General features: G+C 50.6%; 1 protein-coding gene across 8 annotated transcripts in view; it reads left to right on the top strand.

Annotated features, from left to right (window-relative positions):
- The window catches only part of MSI2 (musashi RNA binding protein 2), a 390,565-nt gene that overhangs the window by 323,168 nt on the left and 49,196 nt on the right, over window positions 1-18,201 (top strand). For all 8 annotated transcript variants that reach the window (XM_087440933.1, XM_087440934.1, XM_004434758.3 and 5 more), the window contains 2 exons: window positions 5,034-5,148; window positions 14,628-14,702. In XM_087440933.1, the coding sequence (XP_087297059.1) occupies window positions 5,034-5,148; window positions 14,628-14,702 (190 nt within the window). The remainder of the gene's footprint in view (window positions 1-5,033; window positions 5,149-14,627; window positions 14,703-18,201) is intronic.

The raw sequence follows: 18,201 nt of genomic DNA, 5'->3' as shown, positions 1-18,201 counted from the left end.
TAAAGAGTTAGAAACAACAGACTCTGAGTTGCTTTGGACCCTGACAGGAAGGGGCCCCCACCCCAACATGCAGCCAGCACAGAGCGTTAGAGTCCACATGTGCAGGCTCACAGTGGGCCTCTGATTCATCCCTGACAGGAACGTGCTGCTGCCCTCACTGTGCTGTCGTTGAAGTGGGTTCAGCTAGGTCATGTGAACCCGCGACTGCGGGGACTTCAGGGAACCACACCCTCTCCTGCAAGGCCAGTTTGCCAAGCAAAGCGGCATATTTGGAGACTGAAATTTTAAAGCAAATCCTGTCTACCTTTGAGGGGTTGGCGCGTCCTTGGCATTCAGCCCCTGGTGTGGGGTTGCTTCATGGCTTTGCCAGCAGTGAAGCTTGAAAATGGAGACCTTGTCTTCCTGGTGTGAGCAGTTGGTCACAAGCGGCCTCTGAGGCTTCTTACAAGCACAGATCCTCATGGAATTTCCTGCTAAATCTCTTGCTCCTCCAACCACTCTTCTTCTTCTGGTTGTGATTTGAAACCATAGCTATGGCAGCCGTGGTGAGACGCTGCTGAGGTGGGGTCTGAGCTGTTGACTGAGGAGACTCAAGGACCGAGACTTGGAAATGTTCCTTCCTCAGACTCTGCCCCCTCCCAGGGCTGCCCTAGAGAGAGCACTTTGGGAAGGAGCTTCTGCTCTGGGTGTGGGTGGTGCAGAGAATTTACCACAAATGGGGGTCTTAGGGGGCAGTGCTGAAACAGCTGAGTGAGAGGCCTGGTCACCTGGAGAACCACTCGTTTTGCTTCTGTTGACCGTGGGGGGCCAGACAAGCTTTTCCGGGGCTGCCCTGGGAGGGGAACTCCCATGCCTGTCTTGTGCCCCATGGTGAAGGCAGCCCTCAGTGCCTGCTGTCCCAAGAACCCAGCCAGCCAGGCACCAAGGGTGGGAGGAAGGCCTCCCATTGTCCTGTCTGCTCACTGCTCTTCACTGACCGCATGTGGTGGTCAGTCTCCAAAGGTGAACCTATGACTACGCCTCCCAGTATGCACACCCTTGTGTGTTCCCTCCCACGTCGAATCTAGGCTGGCCCAGCGTAACCAGTAGAATGTGATGGAAGTAACAGTATGACTCCCAAGGCTGGGTTGTAAGAAGGCTTGCAGCTTCTGCCTTGGTGTTGTGGAATGCTGCTTGGGACAGACCTCGGCCGCCATAGTGTAAGAAGACCCAGTGCCACGGAGCAGCCGTGAGTCGGTGCCCGCCGTGGACAGTCCTGGCCGAAGCAGCATCAACTGCCTGCTGTGTGAGTGAAGCGGCTATCTTGGACCTCCAGGCGAGTCCAGGCTTTCTCTGGCTCCAGCCCCAGCCACCATCTGACCACAACTACGTGAGAGACCACAAGCAACAACCCCGCTGAGCCCGCTCAACTCACAGAACCACGAGAGAGAATGATAAATTGTTGCTCGAAGCCACTAAGTTTGGGGGTAGTTTGTTGTATGGCAGTGACAGTTTGGATGTAGTGTGTGGCCAGATGACCTCAGTACATAACTGGAGCTGCAGAGAGAGACTGGTTTTCCCCATTTTGGTTCTGATGTAACTCTGGTTGTTCATGCCAGGTTCTCTGGTTTGCACAGAGCCAGTGGGAGGATAGCGAGGGGTGAGGGTGAGGGGGTGGCCCAAGTGTAGTCTGACTCAAGAGGCTCCAGAGGCTGACAGGCCCAGAAGTGACAAGGGGCAGGTTGACGTATGAGTACTTGCCTTAATATTAGAAGAACAAGATAGTCAGAACCTGTTCTTCCCAGTAGAACAAGAACTCCCGGAGGTGGAGGCTGGCCTTATTTATCTTTATGTCTTTGAATTAAGTAGTCTGGGTCTCCTTGACCCTAAGGAGCATGTAAGTCAGTCAGTGCTCCGCATGGAACATCACGGAGGGACCAGGGAAGTAGGGGCAGACCCTGATCCCTGCACTAAGGCCTCACGGTCTGATGGGGGAGATGAGGCTTCTGCCAGTCTGATGGATTAAGGATGTGATTTTCATCCTCAAGCCCCTGACCCACTGCAAGGACTCAGGATACGGGTGGGAAATAGCCATGCCTCTCTCCCTTTTTGTACATTTTCTTCATACGAGATCATCAAAGTAGCCGGGGGCTGAGTGGGCAGGGCTTCTGGTCCCGAGAAATCTTTTGAGAAGCCTTCAGTGCAGGGCAGGCTGGGCCAGGCTCCCTGGTGCGACCGCTGCCTTTCCCTGTCACTCAAGTGCCCAGGACGTGCCAGGGTCCCCCAGAGAGCGCGTATGCCATGGCCCCTGGCCTCGGAGAGCACGCTCAGTTGACACAGCGGGTGGTTGACAGAACCCCCGAAGTCGGTGCTGTCCAGAACAGCACCAGCAAAGACAGAGCAGAATTAAACGGAGCTGCCAGCCCTGTGCAGTGAGAGGAAGAGTAGGTGGGTTTGTTTAAAATACTCGCATTACAGTCAGTTAACCTTTATGTTCCCTAAATGAAAATTGTATAAACCTGAAATTTTCGTTGATCAGGTTGCCTAGGAACAGGCAGCGGGTTTTCATAAGACAATGCAATAGATTGTCACTGATAGGGCTATTAGGAAGTGAGCTGGTTAGCGGCATTATTCCAGATCCTGGTGTTGGCGTTAGGTAATTACGTGTGTGTCTCTGCAGAGCACACCCATCTTCCCAGACTCGGGCAGGCTGTTACAAATGAGGTTTCTCAGTTGGCTTCTCTCCGAGTCCTGGGAATGGGATCTAGGGTCCAGGAGCACAATTTCTGCCCTGGGTTTATGAGAAGGATCTGAAAGACCCAATTCTGATGAATTTCTTTCTTAATCACTTTCCCCACTACTTGCAACACTAGTACTCAAAGCAGAAGACTTGGGAAATAAAGAGCAATAAAAAGTGCACAATGGAAATTAAGGAATAAAGTCACTCTAAGACAACTTCACTATGTCTTTTTCGTATTTTTTCCCTAAATGGTATATACACTTATTTTCCACAAAGTCACTATAATTTGCTTTTCCCCCTCTTATAGTCAGGGTGACCAGCTGTCCTGGTGTGACTGGGACTGAGGGGTTTCCCAGCACCAGTGTATGTTATTATCTCGAGTTTCCATAGCTTTTCCATCCACGTGGGTGAACCAAACTCTGCCTAACCAACTCCCTGTTCTTGGACATTTAGGGTATTTCTTTTCTTTTTTTTTTTTTTTTAATTATAATTAACGCTTGTAGCAAATAGCCTCATCCATATGTCCTTGCAGGATGAATTCCTGAAAGGAGGGTTATTAGGTCCAAGGATATGTACATTTATGGCTTTTGATATATTGTCAAATTGCCCTCTGGAAAAACATGTGCCAATTTCTACCCCTATTGCCGCATACTCTCAGGAACTCTGGCATCAGATAATCCTTTTATCACGGTGAGTCTGGCAGGCGACAACTATGTCTCATGTTGGGGATGTGTGCTTTATTAGCCATTTGTGTCCAGGTTGTTTGCCCATTTCTCTTTCAGGATGCTCATCTCTGTCTTTTTAATGTATAAATACTCTTTGCATTAAGCATATCAGTCAGGAATGTTGAACCATTTTGTCCATTTTTTAAAAGCATTTGTGGTTACCATTCTTGAGAGAGCAAGAGTAATACCCGTTACCTGCTGTCTTTGAAGAAAGAGGAGTTAATGTTTGGGGTCATTAAAGCTTCCCCCTAGCCTTAGGCACTAAAATATTTTATAATTAAAGTATTTGGGATGAGAGTATCTTGAAAATGGATAGGCTGCATAGGTCGCTTCCTGCCCCCCCCTCCACCGTAGGTCCCTTTTTAAACAATGTATACTGCACACAATTTAACTTTTCTTCGTGTCTCAGACGAGCTGTGAACAATAGTAATTTTCTGTGTCATTGTGATACCCTCAGCAGCTGCTGATCGACTTGGAGTTTGGGCTCCTGTACCATATGGCCCAGGCTGCTTTTTAAATAAGATACCTGATTCTTGTCTTTCCCCATCACCATCAGCCTGTTGTGCTGTACTTCTTGCTGCTATGAGCAGCCCTGCCTTACCCTCTGACCTCCCATCTTTGTCAGCAGTGGGACTAATTACCAGCTCACAGTGCTTGTAAACTAAAAGCAAGTAAGTGCAGACCAAGGGCCTAAGCAACCCTGGTAAAACAGGGTGGGAACTTCAGCAGGCAGCAGTTTTACTTATTTGCTGGGGTTTGTGTTATATACAGTTAAGGTTGTAGAAGAAGTGACTTCTGGATGTGTGAGCGGGATAGGATTAAGACGTTTTGGAGGCAGAAGGGAAACAGAAAGGAAAGATTAGGAACCGCTTGAAGACGTAGCTACAAAACTAGAAACCAGTAATCCAGATGAGCAGAATCGGTGGTTAATCTTATTGCTTTCCTCAGGAGCGTGCTGGGCCAGGTTTTATGGAGATAGTGGCATCGCTGACCTAGAAATTTTTAAAGTCCAGCTTCTAGGCCTGCACCTGTTGGGGATATGGCTCACATTACACGAGCCTTCCAATGCTCAGTTTTCTCGTCTGTGAAATGGAGCTAAGACTAACTGGCCTGTCTATTTAATAAGTAGAATCAGATGGCCCAATGTGAGGAGTCACTGACGGGAAGGAACCTGAGAGGAGTTTTAAACGTGTAAAGGGCCAAACAATCGTGAGGGCTTATTGCTATGGCTATTGTCGTTGTTATTCACAGACACATCCAGCAGCCATCATCTGCCTCTTTGCCTCTCATGCCTTCTGCTCGAGTTTTAGCCCACGCTCCCAGCCCACGCGTGTGTATCTTCAGCTTACCTCCTTGCCATCCTTCCAAACCCAGTTTCCTCCTTGTAGGTTTTTCTGAAGCGGGATTTGCACAAGTGCCGCATTTTCTTCAGTATTTATTTTGCCGGCCGTTTACTCGGCACAGCTATTTTTACAGTGAGTCAGGAGCAAGGCTAAAAATAACTTGGCTCTCGTAACCACGTCAGTTCTGCATTTGACATTTACGTGGAATTCATTTGCATCTCATCTGTCTGCCTTTCTGTTTAACAGGTGGAATGTAAGAAAGCTCAGCCGAAAGAGGTCATGTTCCCACCTGGGACGAGAGGCCGGGCCCGGGGACTGCCTTACACCATGGACGCGTTCATGCTTGGCATGGGGATGCTGGGTGAGTCTGGGCGGGACCCCGGGGACACAGCAGAGTCACCGTGGACTGGGGGCCTATATGGAGTCATCCAGCAGCTTGGGTAAACTGCTTTACCTGTCTGAGCCTCAGTTTCCCCATCTGTAGATGAGGACGATGATCCTCCTTGCAAGACAGTCAAGACCATCCAATGAACAGATATATAGGTGGGTATATCCTCTCGTCTCATGCCTGGCTCCCAGGAGGTACTTGATGTTATTTTGTCTCCTTTTCATCTCTCTTCTTCAAAGAAAAGGAAGTCACTCCCTCTGCCTTGGCCCTCTCTACTGAGTGGGAGTTCTTCAAGACCTAAGGACTCCTGGCTGCCTTAACTTGTGTGGGCCAAGGCTACATTTTCTAAAATTTAGGAGAGGAGGGGAAGTGGTGAGGGTGGGTGATAATCCTGTCTATTTAAATGATTAACATTTGTCTCTTGGGATATCAAAATTTGCATTTAAATGGATGTTTTAAAGAGCCTGTTTTACTCTTTATTTGCAAAAAAAAAAAATGATGAAAGACGAAGTGTGTTTGTTCTGACAAAAAACGATCTCTCCTGGCTCTTAGAGAAATTGAGTTGCATATTATGCTCCTTCCTTAAAGGTATCTCTGTCCGTCCTGCGTAGATAATTGAAAATCTTGCCGCTTAAATGGCATGAAAGATGGAGAAAGCAGTGGAGAAGCGTAATGGTGTGGGTCGCAACAATAATTAGAAATTTCAAGGCGAGAGAATGGTATTTTAGTGCAAGTTATTGTGTGTCGGGAAAATACTAATTAAATGGGATAAATGGTAGTTAATGGTAAAATTCCATTCAGGCACATGATCTGTCTAGTTTTAATGGGTTTTCATTTGGTTTGGCTAAGAGTCCCTCTTCTATATAGTTTGATAAGCTCTTTATGTATTTTCAGATTTGCTGCTGTTTAAATCATTCCTGGCTCAGTTTTAAATTGATAAAACTTTTCTTGGTTTTATAAATTCTTAAAAAGAATTGTATCTATTTGTCTGAGGAAATAACAGGGCAGGTAAAGTTGTTTTGAGGAACTAAAAAAATGGAAAGAGATGCCATGAGAACACTAAAAATGGCCAAGATGTTCATTCTTCTCCAATTAATTTTTTAGGTTTCACAGAGTTTCAAAGAAAATTACTATTGTAATTCTTTAAAAATTGGCCAAGTGATTCTAAAACTTATCTGGAAGAAGAAGCACACGAGGATAAATAAGAAAATGTTTTAAAAAGAGAAATGAGAAAAGACTAGTTTAACCAGATGTCAAAACATAGCACAAAGCTACAGTAATTAAAATAGGTGTAGTATATATAAGCATGCACCTGTTGATAGAAAAAGCCGAGGAGCCTAAACTAAATATTTTCTGTGTAAGAGCGTAATTGTTGTTTGTTACATACATACGTTTGTTACATACATACAGAGGAAACTCCGAATGGATTAATAGTTTTAAATTTTAAAATCAAACCTTAAAGAAAAAAGGTGAGCCCATTACCACCTACTGGCTTTTGGGGTCTTGAATTTTAAATGATGAGTATAAAGGCCCTAGGGCATAAAATGGGAGACTTTTTAGGATCCACATCTTCAGGAAGTGCCCCCACCTTTCTGAGTCTAGGTTGACACCCTTTACATGCTGGGAAGAATGAACTGGTTTTTCTTGGGGAGAGCAGAGTTGTGGAGCGAAGCCAGCTCACTTCTGTCAGTTGCCAAAGAGCAAAGGTGTAGCAGCTGTCTTCACCCCAGACCCAGGCACAGGCTCGGCACCCACGTCTCCACAGATGCCCGAGCTCGGATCCCTGAACAGGGGGCACCCAGTGGCTTCATACTGGGAACCCAAGCAGGAGGGCCTTGTTAAAAGCAGGAGGTATTCAATGGTGGATAGCCTTTGAGCATCTACTGTGTGCCTGGCCCTGGGCTAGCACTGGGAAGTAGTGGTTAACAAGGCAGACGTGGTCCCTGCCCTCATGAAGCTTGTGGTCTAGTGAGAGAGATGACATTTAACAGCTAAGCACACAGATACGTAATTAGTCATAATAGAGTTCTGGGGTGCCTTAAGAGCACATAATGAGGAATGGAAATTAGTCTGAGGCATCAGGGAACACCTCCCTGTGGAGGTGACATTTCAGCTGGGATGAGAAGGATGAGTAAGCCAAGGGCAATCCAGACAGAAGGAAAAGCCTTGGAATGGGAGGGTCCTAGTGTGGAACCCCAGGATCCCACCGGCCTGTCTCGGTGGGGCGGGTCCAGGCAGGGCCTGTGTGAGGAGGAGGAGTGGCCGTCCCAGATTGGCTTTGATCACGGCTGGTGGTGGGCTGACCGCATGTGTGATGAACGCCAGATGCTTCCTCAGCTGCCCCAACTTTTTCCCTCCTCTCACATTCAAGTTATGGCTTCCTTGAGCCGCAGTAAAGAAGTAATTGTTAAAAATGTCGATGTGGTTGAGTCTGTTAGTTCTTGAGTTTTAACCTCCCTCAGTCCACCCCCACCCTCCCATCCCCCACACCCCTCCCGCTTAAGGCTTTTGCCTTTTGCCTGCATAGCTCTGCCTGAGGCTGTCACCAGGCAGAACCCTCAGACCCCAGCCAAATCCTCTCAGGTCACAGAGTCTCTCCCCCTCCCCTAACCAAGCACAGCGCCCTTTGGGTGGAATTGGTCATGTCCACCTGGCCTCCACCAAGGGAGCTGTGCAGGCCAGGGGAAAGAGCTCCTGACTTTGGGATCAGGGGATCTGGACTCCTCACTCCATCAGGTATGTGACTTGGGGCAAGTGACAGCCTCTCTGCCCTTCAGGTACCCCATCCATAGATAGAAATATGGGAACCCTCACTTCATGGGGTTGTTGAGGATAAATGAAACCATAGTGTGCCCAGCCAATGCTATATTTTGTCAAATCCAAGCTACCATGGGTGGTAAAATGCACCTTCGTGTACCATTCAGAAAGAAAAAAAATATGCTGTTAACTAAACTGCTCTGATGCTTTCTTATCACATTGGCTATGAGATAGAGCCCACTTTCAGAGATGTAAAAATGTGAAAAAAAAAAAATGTGTGTCTTCCAATCAACAAAATTCAGTGGTATGTACTCAAACTGGGAGCTGTTAATAATAAGGTACTGGGAGCCCTGGGCAAATTACCACCCAAGCAGGTGCCTGACACCTTTCCACTTGGGGCCCCTTCCCGCCAGTAGCCAAGAACATGGCTAGACCTGCATGTGTGACATGTGCTGTGGCACCTGCAGCCTCCTCCTCGGTTCCGACCCCCAGCCCAAGGAGTTGGATTATCTTTGAGTTTCTACCTCCCAGCAAAGATCTGTTCACTGGACTCCAGACCTCATCAGGCCCCAGCCCTCCTGAATTCCCCAGCCAGCTAGATGGTGAGGCCATCTAGACGCATGCAGAGACAGGGCCTCCCAAGTGGTCCCAAAATGTGCCCCTCGCCCGGAACCAGCTCAGGCGAGGTCTGGGCAGAAGAAGTGACTCAGACTCAGCACCCAGGGAACAAACTCACAGTCTCACGATCTGGCTGGCCTGTTGCCTCTCCAGCCAAGTGGAGTCTCCACCGAGCCTTCTCTGATACACTCACTGGAGACTCCTAGGGCTTCCCTCCATTTTACCCATTGGCGCAGTTGGCGCCCTGGGCCTCTGGACTCTCTGGACAAGGAAAGTGTCATCTACTGTGCTGTGACTGAAGCCCTTTCTTGTTGCTTGTTCCCTCTGAAGTGGTGGCATCGGGCAGAGTCTAATCCTTTGGTGGGGTGGCCTGACATGTCCTCATCAGTCACCTGGGGCACCACCTCCATGCACTAGGCCTACATACCAGTCCTGGAATCACTGTCATCGCCACCACCGACAATTTGACTGATGAACTCGGCTCACAGAGAAAAACATTTTTTAAAAGTTCATTAATGAGATGAAGTTTCAGTGATTTAATCTATTGTTGAAAGAGCAGAAAAATATATAACACTTATAGGGATTTTTAAAAGTGAGTGAGACTAAAAACCATTCAAGCTTTTAAATCCATTCATTCAACAAATATTTATTGAGTACCTACTAAGTGTCAGGCACTGTTCTAGATGCTGAGGATGCTGCAGAGGATGGAGTCTCTGATCGGGGAGCTGATATTCTAGTGAGACAACAGACATACTGGTCTATAAATGACCTGGAAACTGTGGAACTAATTTTTAAATATCCTTTAAGATTTTCTCCATACTTCGGGAGGTCTCATCAAAGGGAGGCTGATGAGCATCTAGAAGCTTTATTCTTTCTTGATCTCTCCTGATGGCTGCAAAGGCCCCGGGAGGAAACCGACAGCTGTTTTGGTTTTAGCTTTCACAGCCTTTGACAGAATCATAGAATAATCGGCCCAATGGGAATTCCTTAAAAAGAATGTAGGAGAGAAGAGGGGGAGTCATCCTTAGGCCTAATCTCCCTGTTTTTGAGCTGGACAAAACCAGAATCAACTGACACCCTTAGGAAAGGTCTTTTTGCAGCCCTCGGACTTTGTCCCGCTGCCTTGCAGCAGCAAAGAGGTGCCCCCAGTTATCCAGCTCAATGCACTAGAATCTCTTTGATTTTTATTAATGAAAGTGGACTTAATAAAAGCAAACATGATTATCGTAGATACATTTGATTCCTCTTGGCCTTCTCTGCCCTCGGCCACATAATCCCACTGCCTTTCACTCTCTTGATCTCGTTGGGCACACGCTATTTGACATGTTTGTGATCAGTGGTAGAGAAATATCTCATTGCTGAGGCCTCAAAAGCTTCACCGTGGCAGGCCCAGGAACTGAGAGACGGTATTGGCCGGCTGAAGAAAGCCAGAGACATTCTTACCCATGCTCGTACTGAGAAGCCCCTGTGAAATCCTGACCCAGTGTTCCCTGACATTAAGCCCCTCTGAAATGAAAAAAAAAGTTCATCATCTAGAAGGGATGCAGAGCTGTAATCTGTGGGCATTCACCAACAGATCAAAGGAGATTGGCTGGAACTTAGAGCCACATGTCTAGACTTATTTGTAATTTCCATTGGGGTTTGTCGTTCCCAAAAATATCTGTTGAGGTCATTCCCAAGGAGGTCTCCATTTGTTCAGCTGTTTCCTGGTAGACAGAGGAGACTCAAGATCCAGCCCTTCCTTTTTGTACTAGAGCAGCACAGTCCACTAGAACCTTCTGTAGTGGTGGAAAGGTCCTTTATCTGCGCTGCCTCAGATGGTAGCCACTAGCTACGTGTGGCTGTTGAGCACTTAAGATGTGGAACTGGAGTTTTCATTATAATTTAAATTTACTTTAAATTGGACAGCACAGGCCTAGAGGAGCCTGTGTGACTCAGGATGATTCTGGGGTCCGAGCATCTTGGTAGACTTTGGTCTTTCCGTCCTTGCCTGGGAAGAGCTCGTGGTACTTGGTATCACATCTGTATGCAGACCTCGTGGAGCCAGCGTGATGCCCCAGGCAACGCTCTGCACACTACGCAGCAGATATGTCACACTCTGGCAGTTCCCTTGTCTCTGGTCTCTTTCAAGTCAGGGGGCCTGGTGGGAGCAGCTTTCCGTGACTCTGAGTAGCTGAGTAACAGAGTGCAAGACAGGATGAGTCATGTACCCGTCTTGAGTGCCAACATCTTCTAGGGCTGGTGCAAAGATCTAGAACCACAGTTCTGAGAACTCTGCCAGCATCCCCGAACGGGGGCCCCGAAATGAGCTAGCTGACTGGCAAATTCAAATTCTATTGTTGATTTCTGAATTTTTTTTTCCACCGTGGAAAGCCTATCTGTAAAAAAGTTGGTCATCCAGGCAGAAGGCTGGTTTTTTCTTTAGTGACAAGAGATAATTACTGTGGGATTGATCAGGCGTCCGGAGTGCTGGAGCAAATAAATTGTGCAGTGGCCAGTGCGGGAGGGGCCCGGCTGCTAATGGAAGTGGTGGCTGGGTCGTCTCGCGGTAATGTGGCTTGATGGAGCATCCACACGGGTCTGCTGTAATGTGCTATTGATATGCAGCCAGCCAATTTCCCCTGTGTGGCTGGGGCTGTGAGCCGTTGGAGCAGAGCTGGGTTGCACAGCAGTAAATGAAGAGGAAAATTGAAGTAATGTTGTATTATAAATTTATGATTTCATCTGCCTGACCCAGTGGATGTTCAGCGATCGGGGTTGGAGATAAGATCCCCCACTCCGGCAGATGCCAAATTCTCATCTTTGTGTTCCAGAGACAGTATTGACATGTCCGGGAAGATTGGGGTGAGGCCTAAAATTGGGGTGAACTTGACCACACTTTTTTTCCATCTTGTTGAAGACTTTCAAGTATGCCAGGAAGAAAGCAGATATAATCCAATGGTCCTGGTGGCCCCCAAGTCAGGGAGGGACTGGGTGTTCCACCACCGCCACCCACACTGAGAGTGTCTTAAAGGTAATACATGAGCTTAAGCTTCTGCTGTCAGGTCAACATTAAAATATTTAAGAACCCCAGCGCTGAAGGTAGAAGCAGAAGAGTCATTTTTCATCAGAAAAGCCCCTAGGCAGCAGTGATTTGGCTGTTGGCATATAATCCGCTTATCAATATTGTTGAAATAATGGTATAAGAAATCTAGTGCTGAAAGATCTGATTTGATAGCATGTGATTAATTTGGATGAGAATTGAGCTGGCTGGCCATGAAATAAAGACCAAGGAAGGGGCCAGGGTGCATGTGTCCACTTAAGGCATCCGAGTCTTGGTCTCTGTCCCTCTCCCTCCTCTTCTTTCTCCCTCGCATGCCGGAGCTCTGTGTCTCTCTTGGGTCCTGCTCCTCAGCAGTCGGTGCAAAGCTGCCAGGTCATCCTGTCTCGTCTGGGCAGCCTTCTGCCAATGAGACCCCAAGTGCTGGGAGATAGCCACACAGGGAAGGAGCAGGCAGCAAGATCCCTTTGAGGTAGAAACAGTTCAACTGGCCAGTGAGTTGTGACTGCACATTTGGAAAGGCTCTGGTTGAAGCAAGGGAAAGGAGCCACGGCTGGTCTCGGTTATGAATTTGGGCACATCAGTGCTATAGGGGACCTGCAAGGCTCTCTACAGGTGGCAAGACTCAAGCTTCCAGAGAAAAAGGAAGACCCCAAGGGCATGGCCTTGGGCCAGAGGCAGGGCTGGAACCCAGGTCTCCTGACGTCCAGTCCAGGAAGCTTCTGTTCTGGGACTGATGACAGATCCACTGGTCAAGGTGGAAGCTAAGCAGCAGTCAGTATAGGGCAGTGAGGGAGGGTAGGGCCAGTCTCTGACCTCTGAGGCACCAGTGCTCTATGCACAGGCAAAGGAGGACCAGCAAACTCTAACTCAATGCCGGAGAGCACATAAGATGGAATTTGGTGAGTTATCCTATTCCTTTAGCCCTCATCTGCAGGGTCAGAAAGTGCTTGTAACATGGAGAATCCACCTTGGAGGTGGATGATGAGGTCCCAGAGCCTGTGTTTAGGGATGTTGAATTGGTGTATAGAAGCTCAGATACATGTGGAAAGCTGTCACTGTTGCCCCCATCGCTGGGAGGAGTGGAGATTGTCATTAACCCACCCATCAAAGCAGTTTTCTACCAGTGTTTTGGTGACAAAGCAACAGAAACAACTCGGGCTGCTCTAAGCAGCAAAGGAGATTATTGGAAGGGGCTTGGGCAGCACAGAGAATTGCCAGAAAGGCCAGAGAACAGGCAGGAAGCAAGGAGCCGGGCAGTCAGCCACAGCTGGGGACAACCCAGAAATGACCTGGTCAGGGGCCATTGTTGCCACCACTGGACTCTGGACTCTGCTGCTGGCGCCAGAATAAATTCTGAACCTCCTCCTCCTCCTCTGCCCCACTGGCCCCAGATGTGGATCCTGAGGAAGGCTTCTATTGGCTGAGCCCAGGTTCACGGCCTGCTTCCCACCTGCCAAGCTCAGAGCAGGAGGGAGACCTTTTCTGTTTCCATCATGGGAGGCAGGCCTCTCTCCAAGACACAAACACAAGAAGGGGGTATAGGGTGCTGGGCAGCCAAAAAACACCATAAATGTCCACCTCAGAGGTCAAAGCAAAAGTCAGACTGGTGGTAAAGGTGGTGGTGGTGGAGGTGGATGTGGTGGTGGTGGTGGAGGTAGATGTGGTAGTGGAGGTGGAAGAGGTGGTGATGGAAGTGAATGAGGTGGAGGTGGTGGTGGTGGAGGTGGAGGTAGAGGTGGTGGTGGTGGAGGTGGAGGTAGAGGTGGTGGTGGAGGTGGTGGTGGTGGAGGTGGAGGTGGTGGTGGAGGTGGATGTTGAGGTGGAGGTGGGGAGGTGGATGTGGTGGTGGAGGTGGGGAGGTGGATGTGGTGGTGGTGGTGGAGGTGGGGAGGTGGATGTGGTGGTGGAGGTAGAAGTAATGGTGGTGGAGGTGGAGGTGGTGGTAGGGTAGGTGGTAGCATGGCCAGGGTGGTATTTCAAGAACATGAGTATACTGAGATTCTCATACACTGAGTGGAGGGAGGCAGGGTGAAGCTGGTGGGGTGGGAACAGCAGGTAGCCATGGGTCTCCTCTGGCCAGTGGAATTTCAGGTCAAGAAGTCTACCCCAGCCTTCTCTGTCGCCTGAATCAAGAGGCAGGGACACAAAGATTGAAGTGGCCTGAGTGGGCACAATGAAGGGTAGAAGTGACATCTCACTGGGGCTTTCGTAACAGATTGGAGAAGGCCCACTAGCACCAGAACTTGCCAGTAGTTTCCACTGCACTCCATGCCCAACCCAGCTGCAGTTTCCACAAGCACCCCTCAGTTAGCCGGTTACCCCCTAGGTTACCTGCTGAGACCAGTGTCTGGAAAACATATACTTGCTGTGAAATGCCCATCGAAACACGGGGCACGAGGCTTCTGGGTTTGGGCTATGCTTCACGGTGCATGTTTTCACGCAACAGTCCCTCACCATTCTCCAAGGGCCTTGGGAAGGTACTGGCACCCTCTGGAGTGTCCATGTTTGGACGGGGACCCCGGGACCCCGCCTCCCCTGGGCCATGGCTCTTTAAGCCCAGCGTGTTTCCAGAGGCAGGGTCAGCCTGAATTTCACACTAAACCATGACCCCCAAGTCCTCCTGCTCGCGCCGCTGTCCGCTGCCTTGGGAGGAGGCTTTACAAGGACTTTAATCTCCTCCTGTCAATAGCTCGAAGGTCCTAAGTACATTCAGGGTAAGCTCTCCAAATGTCAGAGCCAGGCGCGGCCCTGTGTTTGGTGCTAATGTGTGGCATTTACTCTGCAGGTTCAAGAAAGTGTGTGGGCTTTGGGGGTCTCTCTGCCCAAATATGGGTTAATTACCAGCAGGCTGACAGCAGCACCCCCAGCCACGGGGGAGAGGTGACTAGGCCCTGGGTAAAGACCCTCACGGGAGACAAATCATTTTGTGGAGGAGAATGACTCAGGCTGTTTCGTTCCCACCCTCCCTGGGGTCTCACCACAGACCTGAGGCAGCTGTACTAACAGAACTGTGGTCTTTCTCTCTGTGTTCAAGGCTACCCCAACTTTGTGGCAACCTATGGCCGCGGCTACCCTGGATTTGCTCCTAGCTATGGCTATCAGTTCCCAGGTGAGTGTCTTTGTCTCTAGGGGCTTTGGAAACTTGGGAGGTGGGCTGCATTTGGGGGAGGGCAAGGACCCCTAAGGAGAACACAGCTCACATGTCCATCCATTCAAGAAATGACCTGTGTGTGCTAAATCACAAATCCACCTAACTCCAGGCTCAGGCTGCAGCTGTTTCAGATGAACTGAAGTACGTCCCTGGTGCTGGGTATTCAAGGGCGGCAGCTTTTAGGGGGAAAGAGAAAGAACTGAAGAGGAGCCTTCCCTCTCTCTGCTCACCCTCCTTTGTATGAACCTGTTACTGGTTCCTTCTCACCGGGGGCTGAGCTCTGGGCCCAGGGTTTTCCTCCACTCTCTGCCTGCCCACCGTCCGAGTGCCTGCTGTCTCAGTCTCCCGCCCTCCCTTCCCTTCTCTCCTCCTCCAGCTCAGCCTGAAGGCTCTGGCTTCGGAGCCCTTCTGGTGTGTGTTGGGTGTGCCTTTGGGATTTGGGTTTGCTATCTGTTCTGGTGGAGTGTTTAGACTCCCCCTCCCCTCTGTGGGCATCACAGGCGTGAGGCAGAGCCCAGGGTGATACCTGCTCACATGCCCAGGCTGCCTCAGCTCCCATGTGGCTGGGAGGCCTAGGACCCCCACCTGAGGGGACAGCAAGGGTAGGCATGGTCTTGTAGGGGTAGGGAGAGGGGTGCTGAAGGAAGCAATGTTTTATGGGGCTTTGCTTTTCCGTTGAGGGGGTCAGGCAGCCTTTCCCAGACTTGGAGTACAGATGAGAATATATTGCAGTGCTTCAGGGTCTGTGTGCAGAGGGCAGCTGAGGTTTCTAGAGAAGGCGTTAGGAATGGAGTCTTGTCCTCTTGAATTCTCTGCTGGGTGAGGAGGCTCCATGGGGAGCTGGGCTTCAGGCAGGGTTTCACTCCTGGTTGGTTATCTGCCTAGACCCGGCGGCCTGGGACTGTGGGGCCTGAGCTGCAGTGGGAAGCAGAGGGAGCACAGATGTGGCCCCGGGCGAGTGCTGTTCTGAAGCCAGGGAGGAGGGTAGCGTGAGGGGTGCAGGCGGGGCTCAACCCGGCGTTTGCCTCAGACTGAGCTTTGGGGTGGGGAAGGGTGTGTAGGGGCAGGTCAGGAAGCATTTGGGACACTTCAAGCCGTGCCCTATGGGGGACAGATCCTGGACCAGCGACGGAAGCTGTAGGCTCTTGTGCAGGCTGCCCATGGCCACAGGCAGGTCACCCAGTGTCTCTGGGCCTCACTTCTGGCTTCTGTAAACTAAACGGGCGAGATGGTCCCTGAGATCTGTGTACCTTTCTGGTTGTAGAGGTGTGGGGGGCAGGGGGGAGGCAGGTACAGTAGCAGAACCTCCAGATGGAGGAGTGCAAGTGTGGGGACGCCCCTGAGTCTGTGCCCTGGGGCTGGGCAGTTTCCCCACCAGGGTAGGGCCCTCAGCAGGCATCCTTGGCTGCCCTAAGGAAGCCCCCCCACTGCTTCTCAACAGCACTGTCTGCTTCGGTGGCCATGGGCCTCTCGGCGCAGGGCAGCAGGCACCTCAGCCAGAGCGGCCAGCACTGAGCCAGGCACGGTCCAGAGTTTCCTGGGTCTGTGCCTTCATTAGATTTTCCCTCTTTACAGAGGGGGAACCCGAGGCCCCGAGAGGTAGAAAACCCTGTTCGAGGGGTTACAACCAGCAAGAGGCAGGGGCAGGATTTGGACCCTGGTGGTCTGGGTCTTCGTGCCACACTCCACCATCTCCCTAGCATCCATCCGTCCAGTACGATCACACTAGCCATATGCAGCCACTGAAATTTAGATTTAAATTAAGTAAAGTGAATTCACTTCCTCAGTTGCGATATCCACATTTCAATTAGTAGCTACACGTGGCTAGTGGCTGCTGTTAGCACAGAATACAGAACATTACCATCATCACAGAAAGTTCTGCTGGATGGCGCTGTTCTGGAGCGTAAAGGAAGGGGTGTATGGTGCTGGTGGTTGCATGGTCCACACCATACACGCATGCGTACCCTGCCCCTCCTGGGGAGACCTAGCATGTCACTCTCCCTCACTGTCCCTGGTCCCCATTCCTTGCCTTTTCTCTCCCTTGATCCCCTGCCTTCCACCCCAGGGGACGAGAAGATGCACAGGCTCACACATCTCAGCTCATTGAGAGCACAGTGCCACTCTTTGCACTTGGCGCAGCCCGCTTCTGTTCATAATCAGGTTGCCGTTGCCCCCTCACTGCAGCGCTCATCCCAGAGAGAGTTGGGGGATCTTAACATGGGATAATTTGGGGGTGACGAAGTGGACTCCACACTAAGGCTCCTGTCTCATCTGAGAGCCTGCCCTCGGGGCCCCGTAGGCTCACCCAGGAAACATCTGGTAGAACTCTGTCTCAGGGACCTGCATCCTTGGGTCTGCCCTAGACAGATGGAGATGCAGGAGTGGCCAACCAAGACTGGGTAGAATGAGTTTGGGGTCCAGAGTACCCAGCCCTTCACCGTAAGCCTGGGCTTTGGGACTAGAGCCAGGGGGATGAAGGGACGTGGAATGGGCTTGGAGTGACCGTGCCCAGGGCCCAGCTGTTTACCGCTGTCACCAGCTCCCACAGCTCAGCGCAATCAGCTGGATTTGAATGAGACAGAAATCAAGCATGAAAGTGTCCAGACCAAGTCTCCCTGACCCGTGGGACTAGGCTGTTCTGTTCTCTCTCAGCCATCAAACTCCCATTTCCCCATCCTTCCCACTCACACCCTGAACACCTCTTGTTGGTCCTCACTGATGGCCAGGCGGCCATCAGTGGCCACAAGAGTGAGGCCGCCTGCTCTCGGGGAGGGTCAGAGTGTGGAGCGGCCCTGGGCTGGGAAGGGGTGGCCCAGTGGCTGGACCTAGCCACCCCTGCCCCTGGGTGAGGAGCCAGCCTGGTTTCAGAGTCCGTCGCCTGCTGACCGCATCCCCTGGAGGAGGCTCCAGTGGAGTGGCGGCTCTGTCTGCTGTTCTAGACCCTCCCCAAGCAGCCTAGTGGCTCTAGACCAGAAAGCCTGCCTAGCCTGTGCGGCTTTCCAGACAAGAGCTCATGGAGTGGTGGCTCTCCTCAAGAACCAAACTTGACCCCTCCTGGAGCCTTGGCCTCTTGGTGAGGGGAGCTCTAGAATGTTCTGATATCTGTCTCTGGCCTCGTGCCAGTAAGGAATGTTTCTAGTGGATCTGGCTGAGGGGGCTGGGGTGCAGAGGGGTGACCCAGAGGAGGGGCAGCCAGCTCTCTGCCCTCTCCTCATCCCTGTCAGGCCGATTCTGTTGACCCTTCCCCCCGCCCTGGGATCCCGTGAGTCAGTGACATCAGCATAGCTGTCATGTCACCACCAACTGTCCTGATGTTTTTCTTGGCTGTCTTTCTCTTCCGTGCCCTCACTGTGTGCCCACTTCACCCAGCTCCAATCCCTCTTATGATGTGTGTGGATCCCGTACCCCTCCCCACCCCTTTCTGAATCCATCCTGGTAGGGCAACGCGAGGTAGCTA

The sequence above is a fragment of the Ceratotherium simum genome, chromosome 16 (genome assembly GCF_057802395.1).
Source record: "Ceratotherium simum simum isolate JZ-2026a chromosome 16, ASM5780239v1, whole genome shotgun sequence".
Lineage (NCBI taxonomy): Eukaryota > Metazoa > Chordata > Mammalia > Perissodactyla > Rhinocerotidae > Ceratotherium > Ceratotherium simum.
The sequence above is the reverse complement of the archived record's forward strand: the minus strand, read 5'-3'. Positions and strand labels throughout refer to the sequence as shown.